The sequence below is a fragment of the Pagrus major genome, chromosome 4 (assembly GCF_040436345.1).
Source record: "Pagrus major chromosome 4, Pma_NU_1.0".
Classification (NCBI taxonomy): Eukaryota; Metazoa; Chordata; class Actinopteri; order Spariformes; family Sparidae; genus Pagrus; species Pagrus major.
The window spans coordinates 23,255,226-23,265,228 of NC_133218.1; the positions used below are offsets into that span (position 1 = coordinate 23,255,226).

At 37.1% G+C, this 10,003-nt stretch overlaps 1 protein-coding gene across 1 annotated transcript; it reads right to left on the reverse strand.

Moving 5' to 3' along the window:
• tmem41b (transmembrane protein 41B) lies at positions 1-8,188 on the reverse strand. Its single transcript, XM_073465232.1, has 7 exons — positions 7,996-8,188; positions 5,998-6,115; positions 4,437-4,565; positions 4,163-4,256; positions 3,264-3,368; positions 2,702-2,840; positions 1-2,612 (listed from the first exon to the last, which is right to left on the reverse strand). The coding sequence occupies exons 1-7, from the start codon at positions 8,090-8,092 to the stop codon at positions 2,443-2,445; spliced, it is 852 nt and encodes a 283-aa protein (XP_073321333.1). The 5' UTR covers positions 8,093-8,188; the 3' UTR covers positions 1-2,442.
• Between the last annotated feature and the right edge of the window lie 1,815 nt (positions 8,189-10,003).

A 10,003-nucleotide genomic window follows, 5' to 3' on the forward strand; every position in this document is an offset into this window, starting at 1 on the left:
TCATATTCTGTAAAGATAAATTTAATGATTCAATAAATATTTTAAAAAACATAAACTCGATTAGATAGGACAGGAATTTTGCAATCTGTAAACACTTCATACTGCAATACATCACTGCTCAGTACAAAATAATACTGCTTTCTGAAATGTTACAGAGGGTTTCACAAGTATTATCGCATTACATCTTTCATAGTAGGACAGAAAACAGCAATAATATATCCAATTTGAGTATATGTTCAGTGTGAAGTTTAGAATTAGTTTGGGTTTAAATATTTTTAGCAAATAGAGGGAAAACCCTCCAAGAAGATAATCAAGCTTCTATTTAAATATGGAGACAAAAAATACATCATTAGGACCAGTTTATAGCATTTAACACTTGACCAAATGAAGATGCATTTCCCAAAAGAACAATCGGATGTATAAATGGAGCTCACTCATAAGAACCATAAAAACAACCCAACAGTACTTGAAGTAAAATTATTTCCTGCGAGTAGATCAGCATTAGCATCCTCATACCACTTAAATGTCACATAAGTTGAAGCTTAGGTTGTCACTTCAAATCTGTGTATGAGGAGTTAACAGTCTCACAGCAGTACACAGTGAATCTGCTGATTTATAAGACATTAAAGTAAAAACAGGAAATCTCAAAACGCACCAAACCATCGCCTCTATAAATGTGCAATTTTAAGAGATTAAAGGTGCAATATGTAAGAATTGGCCACCTGTTGAATTTATACTCAAAACAAACAAGTGGCTGCATATCACCAGAGTAAATGCTAATTGCTGCTAACTGTAACTGCAGTTAGCTAGTTAGCTCAGTTAGCTTGCAGCTAGCAGTCCAGACAGGGAGCTCAAGAGTGTTGGTGTTTACACCGCCAGCACGGGAGCTTTGGACCCAGATGGGACGGGCTACCTGGTTAGCATGCCAACCTCAGTTTTTACATTCTCTTGACTATTTTTGAATGTTTTCAACTAAAATTCCTACATATTGCACCTTTAAAGAAAATTCTGTCGAAAAAGTTGCCTGCATTAACATTCACTCACTGCATCAACGTCTCTGGTAACCATCCAGAAAGTTTTTAAGCAATAGCAGTAAGTTAACTTAGCACACAGGCCAAAAACAAAACGACCTAACAACATGTACATGAAAACAAATCGGTAAGCTTTTATAGCCAAGGACATCATTAGCCATTTCAAACAAGTCAAAGAACAGAAAATAACAACATAAATCAGGCATCGTGATACATTTCTCCTGGTGAAGAAGGGAAGCAGTACAAAGAAAGCTAAGGCTTGGATACTTTAGTCCATTGGCAGTCTTTTTGAGGGCACTAGTATGTCATCCATGGTCTCTCCAGTTATACACTGGTCTATCAAACTATAGGATACATAATCTGTATACACAGCAAAAACTGGAGAACCCAGCCTGGATTTTTCTCAAACATATAAGCCAAAATGATTCTGTTTGGCTTTTACTATCTTTTTTGGGTTGCTTGAATCTTACCACACAAAAATCAGTTGTGAGGAAATATTACACCAGCTCAGTCTGTTCGTTACAAGTTACAGTACAAAGATCTGTTTTTAGCAACTAATATGAACAGAAATGGGTAAAAAAAAAAAAAAGGGGGGGGGGGGGGTCAACAAAAGTAGCACTTACTAAGATTGGTCATTACATTGTTTTATTTTCCACAGTTTCATTCTTTCCTTGCACTGCATACGTATGCCAAGGCAAGCACCATGTATCAAAATTTCCTTTTTTAAAAATCCACTTTCAACAGTAGTGTGACAGTTATTGCTGTGGCGGTCTACTTGGTTAGGGTTGACATTAGACACAAGTTAGACACATGTTAAAATAAATATTAAAAAGGGAGTGGAACTTAAAGGTGCTACCAACAGGATGTAGTAACTGATATGCTGCTGTCAAAGAAAATGTAAAAGTTAAAAAAGAGACAAAGATGTTTGCAATACAGTTTCATACAGAAAACAATTTCTTGTGATAGAAAGTAGGCCATATGGAACAACTGGTACCTGCATTTAAAAAAAAAAAATCCAAGTATCAGATTGTTCTACTTCAACATCCTACAAGTAGCACCTTTAATTGTCTGACAAGAATCATACAATAATGAGCAGTGCCTTAAATAAAAACAAAGAATCCAGTTTCTCTTATTTACAAGATGTGCCACATAAACAACATAATCACAGAAACCAAAAAACTTGTGCAGGCAGCGGCCAGTTTATACTTCACTTAACATCAGTAACAACCCACCACTGCATGCATTTTGTGGTCAATGAGTTGCTTGTCTTGCCAGTGATCAGTGATTCTCCCACCAGCAGCTGTGTATGAGACTGAGGCAGAGCAACTTGAGTGACAGCTGCACGTTCCTGAGCCGAGGGGAGGGGACGTCGCGATCAGCCAGCTGATGAGGTGCTGAGGTGTTTAGCGCTTTACTCTAGTTTCTTCTGCAGCTTTTTCTGGAAGCAGACGGGCAAGATGGAGAGCACAGCGAGCACACCGAGCACAGCCAGAGAGTTCCAGGACACGGCCTCGCCGGCTGTGGTCAGTTTGTACAGTGTTGTGCCTGCGTTGATCGCTACGAAGGATGGCGGTGCCACTCCTGTGAAGCAGCCAGGTTGAATGCAGGTGAGTCAGTGAACAACTAAATATACCAAACTAAAATACACCAAAAGGGATAGACAGTCTTACCGAGAAAGGTGCCGATGAAGAAAACTCCCAAAGGCACATTGATGACAGGTGAGGTGATGTTGATGAACCAGTTGGGGAGGAAGGGGGTAATCCTCAGGAAGATGATGTAATTGATTAAATGATCTCTATGTTTGTCAACCTGCCAACAAAATGTCACAAGCAGAATGTTTCTGAAGTCATACACACTGCAACAAAATGCTGCAATCCAATAAAACAGCTCGGCAAGAGTTTATAATCATCAGTTTTTATTTTAAGGACTGTGGATTCAACTCCATGGACATTCTTGAAACACAGACACCCATCTCAATCTAGTACTACAGTCCAGGCCAAGACAGCAGCATAAAATTATTTTTTAATTAAAAAAATAGCAACTTTACAATATTATCTTATTTTTGGTTAAAAAAAAAAAAAACTACTTAAGCCTCCAAGTTTTCTTGCAGTGTCAATAAAAACTTGACAACATAAGCTTCACAAAAATACCCAAGCATCATCAAACAGAAAACTGCTGTTACAAAAATACCTTCAGTTCAATTCACAGTACATTATCGGTGAAGGCTTTTACCTGCTGGGACCATTTCTGTGCCCTCTCCGAGAGATATTTGTAGACCATGGGTCTGCCCACCAGATATGACAGCAAATAGCAGAAGGAAGCACCCAGGCCCGAGCACTGCAGATAACAGACAAAAACACATGGTAACTGACTGACACAGAGACAACCACAATCACACAGCTGGAGAAAAGAAAAGGTTGGTTATTTCCAAACATATATCGGGGACTTGCCCCAGACATTGTCATACTCTGAAAATTAAACTGAAAAAATAAAAGCCCAATAATAAAATATAGGCTTTCTAAATAGAAAAAAAAAACAACACATCCAACCACTGTCTTCATCTTCAACCATCTATATGACTAGTCAGTGGTGTAGTGTTATATGTAGACCACATGGTAAGTCATTTCACAGAAGAGGCTGAAGGCTTTGGTGTTTACACACATTAACCACTTCCCTTCCTGGTTGTCGCAACATAAAGCAGCATTATTATAGTGTTTGCCCCTGCCTTTTCGGGGAGCAAGATCCCTCCTCTGTTGCTCCTCCTAAAGTTTCTTTCATTTTTTCCCATTAAACAAATTTTCCTTATTCCAATTGGAGAGGATAATGTATGTGGTACAGAATTCAAAAGCCCCTTGAGGCAAATTTGCAATATTGGCCGACATAAATATAAACTTACATGACTTTACCATCACAGATAGATGCCAGAATTAAATGTTCAATTTTGATTCCACTGAAATTTGCAAGAAGAAAGGCACATTTACGAGGGATAGACCATTCTTGCAAAATAGGGGATGTGTACCTAAATTCTTACATACCTAAGTGTGTCTGTTGGAAACTATTTCCATGCAAAGTTGTTCACTATACAACCTTTGTTTTCAGTGACACATTTCATACTGGCCTTTATTACTCACCAAGCAGACTAAGAAAAGAGCCAATGGGAAAGGGTAAAGATAACCAGACAGGATGCTGAGGAATATAGATCCAGGAATCGCAAATGTTTGGAGGCTGACAAAAACGTCAAGGTAAACGACAATGCAAAAACACGCAGTTATCACACAGACAGACGCAAGTTAAATCAAATATATTAACAACAGTAACATTACATTAAGAGTGTATTTCTCTTTCTGTAGAAAAGTTGAGACATATTTTCCCCTAAAGGCATATATATATTTTCTCAAAGGATACAAAATATATGTTGCGAAGTAGGCCACCAACACTTGGGTGTAATATGTGTCTTTGTATTTGGACAGCACAGTTCCCAAAGCTTTGGCATCATCCATGTCTTTAGGGATCTTGATTTTCTCCATTTCATCACTGCAGAAAAAGGGAATAAAAAATCTTAAGTCAAATATATTTCACACAAACATTTTCTGTTTTTGTTTTCTTCACAATACATCTTCCAATCTCACTTCTATATTACTATATTTACACATGTTCAGAAGGTGAGCGAGCATGTAGGTTGTACTGGAAACGTATGATTTAATTCTTATGAGTCAAACTAAACATTCAGTATGACTGTGAATGATCCCGTTTCTTAAAGAACCCCTTTGATTGGTGGCACGCCCCAGTGGTTAAATGTATTTATTGTTTCAGCAGTTACACACTGCTTATTCGGTCCCAATTACTGTTCAAAATCGCCTCCACCAGTGCAAGAATAGAGATTTTTAAATTTTCACCAGCTGAACCCTAACTGGTACAGTTACATGCAAATAGCAAAAATTGATTGCTCAACAGAATACACAATACATAGACATAGAAATACCGCCCAACACCAGATGCAACCTAAGGTAATGGGAAATGTCACCTCTCCACTATTGGTACATCTCAGTTTCATTTGGTGCCTTACCTGCCTCAGCCAGTCTGCACTAGCTCGACTCAGACTAAGGCTAGCTTCTTTGTTAGGTGAGCTGTTAACTTTAGGATTTACATAAATGGTTTACTTTTTCCAACAACAAGATATTATATACGTTGTCAGGTCGGCTGGCTATCCACTCACACAACAAGAAAGTACCTCAGTTAGATGATTATAAAGAGACATTACCAGGAGAAGAAAAAACAGCTGATATGTAGGCCAAACAGATGCATACAAACAAGAAAATAAAACAATTCTTCAAGAAAAAACTCCTATGAAAAGATGTGAATTTTAAACATGCTTTCGTAAAAATTCATTCATCAGAAATTTTGAGAAAGGGAGTTGCAAAAGCTTCAAGTTACTCTGTAATTATTGTTTTGCAATGATTATTTACAAACACTGCTTAATTTAAGTAGTGTTAAAGGGTGTTTAAACAGCTATTCTCTTTACCTTGGTCAAAACCACAAACAACATAGTGACAGTTTTGTATAAAACTATAACCAAATCCCACCCTGTGCTGCACTTCATGACCATTTTTTATTTGTCTATGAAAAACTGTTTTCTCTTGTAAATCTGTTTTACCACTTATCTGTCTGTGTACTTTTCTGGTCTTGCAGTTACTAAATATGACAATGAAATATATATTCCACTTTGGACGCAGCGGTACTGAATTAATTTTGGTAGTGAAAATAACAGGTCACAGTTTCGTCACTGTAGCTCATACTAAACCAAACACTCCCTAAAAATGTATTTTGATTTTAAATGTGACCTTTAAAACCAATAAAATGTTTTAAACCGATGTATTTGTGAATACATAATGAAGTGTTAATTTACAGGGATAAACACTGTACCCACCCCTATTAACCAAGTTTAATAATCCATAAAACAACTTACTCAGGAAGCTCTGGGAAGTTCCTGTAGACCAGGTACATGACTGAGGCAGCGCAGGTGAAGATGGACACCAGAATCAGCAGAGACATGCGTGCTGAGCCCCCTGCAGTATGATGAGCCTCTGTGGGGACAGAGAACAATGTAATTACACAACTAATGAAGAGGTTACTACAAAAACAGACAAACCAGCTACCGGGGAGCTTTGTGTAATTTGCTTATGAGTTTTGCATCATTTGCTCAAGCCCCTACAGGGAACTGAGTCTCCCCCCTGAGACACACTCTTGCTGTTTCTGAGATGGGCTGTTAAATCATGCTCTCAATAAGCACTTTGTGGAAAGAGACATCTGCAATGTTGGTTAATTTTAGGTGTCAGCTAAAGAATTTGGGATTTATAGATATTTTTCTATGAGCTACAGCACCTTGGAGATAAAACTTTGAGATCCTTACATTGACTGTCATTGTTTTAAATGAGGTAGACAAAATATTAAAAATGCTTCTCAGTATAAAAACTGATACATAATAGATACAGTCCAAACAAAAGGTCTGCAAATGATAAAAACAATATCTAGCTTAAAATCATCGTCCCTATAAAATTTGCTCATCAGGAACCAATAATGTTAAAGCACATTTGTACACTTTAATGTACAAACAACAGTTGTGCAACTGCAATCAGTGACAGGACAAAAAAACCTTATAAAGTGACAGTGATTCATGTGGATGCAATAAGGCAGCAATTATCATTAGGGCTGCGCAATATGGTAAAAACATTGTGATGATTTTGACATATATATTACAACTGTGATACGATATGAGCATTTTCACTAAAAAGCTAGACATTTGGACAAGAAGAAAGACTTAAGTTATGGGGCAAACAGATAGTTTACAATAAAATAAGACTAATTTCACACTGTGGATTGTATGGAGATATGGTGATTTGAGAGGTCAAGCATTTTGTGTTTCTAATTAATGGACTTAATCTGTCTAGTGACAATTTTGTTAGGGGATTTTGTTTATATATACTCTTTCCTATCCACCTCCTTAGATGAAACAGTCATGTCTGTGCATAAGTACTGTTCATTTCAGTGGTTAAATTAAAAAAGGACCTTTAAAGTTCAATATATCCAATCATTAATGTCTAATCTTGATCAGTTTTGTCAGGCATGTCATCAGCAGTGATGAATGTAATTAATTGGATAGGCTCAAGTATTGTATTAAAGTGCAGTTTGAGGTACTTGGACTTCCTATTCATGACATTTTACACTTGTTTCCCCCCTAAATTTCAGAAGGGAACAGCGTATTTGTACTTGTCTACATTTATCTGACAGCTGTAGTTCCTACTTACCTCACAAATCAATATTGTAGCTACATACATAACATCTTAAACAGATAAATTAAGGAATACTGATGGAAATTGATCGAATTAGCTCAAAATACAACAGTGAAATGTTTCTTAGACATTAATGGATCAACAAAAATAACAAGTAACAGTATAAAAATCAAAAGGCATTTGAGCATTGAGTTAATTAGTTACTTTTCCCTTCATAATCTTAACTAGAGGATCTGATTATCAGTCCTTCCCCACCACTGATCATCTGACAGTCTTTGTTGACTAGCTAAACAGCTAACTTATCCAAAAACAGTCAAAGAAGTGAGATTTTGCTCTCGTTGTAACATTCAGGATATTTTAATCACATTCAGTACTTTACTGTCTCTAACTATAAAGGGTTTGGGGTGTATTTTATCTACCTCAACACGAAAGCGTTACGGTGTCATTAGCGTTACTAAGCTAGTCGGCTAGTTTTTAGCTAGCTGGCTGTATTAAAACAAGCAGCCAGCGGCTAACATGAGCTCCTGTCCTGTCCTCAGCACTGGCTTCACGGCAGAAATGACGCTGCCATGTCGTTATATTGCTTCATCTACCTGTGTCGCCAACAAGTATTTGCTTTCCTCTGCTTTGCGTTTAGACGAACAGTTAGCCACCAGGGTAAAAAAAAAACCCACCTTTCAGCACTTGTGGGTCGCTAGCATTAGCCTTCACCTCCTCCTGAGCAGAGGACAGTCCGTCGGTCTCTCGTCTGTCTCTCCGCTTTTTGGCCATTTTTCTGAGATAACGTCGAGGTCAGCTGAGGTACCGGTGGTGTGTGTGTGTGGATCAGCGACAGCCGGCGGGTGGAGAGTGACACCGGTGTGCTGACAGCCTGCTGACACGTTACACAGGTTGACCTTTTACCTCCACAGGCAGCAGGAAACACTGCGCCATCCACAACAGCGCCCCCAGCAGCCGGACTGACGTCAACCACCAGGAGCTGAGCAGAGACGTGTCTGTGTGAGTCAGCGCGTTACATTTCTGGAGTAAAAGCCCTTAAAGGATCTGATACTACACTTACAAGTGATTTCTTTAAGTACAGTTTCGAGGTACTTGTACTTTACTTGAGTATTTCCATTTTCTGCTACTTTATACTTTCAGTCCAATCAGTCGGAGGCACATTTTGTTATTTGATATATTTAGTTACTAGTTACTTTGTAGATTACATCAGAGCTAAAGTAGCACAGTTTTAAGTTAAATTGTTTTATCTGATTTAGTGAGAGTGCTGATTTTGATACTCAGAAGAATGCTATGTATTGGATCAGATAATCAGTCAGGTGGATAATCAGCTGACCCATAGTGAACAGTATATACAGTACATATATATATGTACTCTTACTTGTACTTTCGATACTTAAGTATATTTGTTGCCAGGGAATTACTTTCGTTACTTGAGTTCATTTGATATCAGATGGGCCCGCTTTAAGGCCTTTACTCAAGTACTATTCGTGAGGGTGACTTTCACTTTTACCAAAGTAATATTTTGGCAAGATATCTCTCCTTTAAGTATGACCACTGGGTACTTTTTTACCAGACTGATGTAATGACAGTGTTGTGAGAAGTACCCAAAACTTGAGTAAAAGTAAAGATATTTGGTAAAAGCATAAGTCAGCTGTACAAATAAGGCTTGAGTAAAAGTCTTGTAGTGTTAGATATTAAATGTACTTAAATCAAATGTAATTTTCTGGGAAAATAAATGTACATAAATATAAAAGTACAAGTAAAAGTAAAGTTATATGTATCTTTACATGTATACTGTATATGGGTTGACCAATTACTGTCCTGGCCAATTATCGGATCCGATCTTTAGCATTTTTTTGATTGTTGGAATTCATGTTTATTTGTTTTTTTTATCCAATTAAAGATTAAAATAAATAAATAATCAAAAAATACTTGTAATTTTATTGAAGTAACTGACAAAGTTGTATTGCTACTTTTCCACTGGTAAAATATCTAAATACTTCTTCTACCCAAAGCCATTTTAAGTATGGGATTCAAAATTTTCAAAGACACTGTTTACCAAATCAAAATGTAAACACCCTCAAATAAAACAAAATAATGTGCCATTGTGAGAGACAAAGTGAGTCCAACTGGATTTTAGTTCACCGTGAAGCTCCCTGGGCCTATTGAGGCAACTATTCAGGGAGTAAAGTGGAGGAACGACCAATAATCTTTAAGTATTTGGACAAAGTCCATCTCTGGAAGCTGGGCATTTCATTTTAATTGGTAAGTTTCAGCCACAAATACTGCATGTTTGTAATTCTTTGACAGAGAGTTACAATAAACCATTTAAATTTAAATATATAGATTCACAGTGCCCTTACCTTAATCTTATTTTGTTACTTATTATGTATTCTAAGTTAATTACAATATAATTAATATGTTATTCTCCATTAAAGGTCAGTAAAGTAAATCCTTTGAAAGGATTCAAACATTCTCCAAACTTCTGAAATCAATCTCTACTCGGAGAACAAATTGTTCAGGTGTTTTTTACGGTGACACCTGTCTGACTGAGATGTAAATCAGAAATACTGCTCTTTTCAAACTCATAAATTACATGTGAGCTTTTGTAAGAAAAATACGGTCATAGTTCCTTTTAAAATGAAGAAGGAGGAACCGTCACTTTACTTATAACAGATGCAC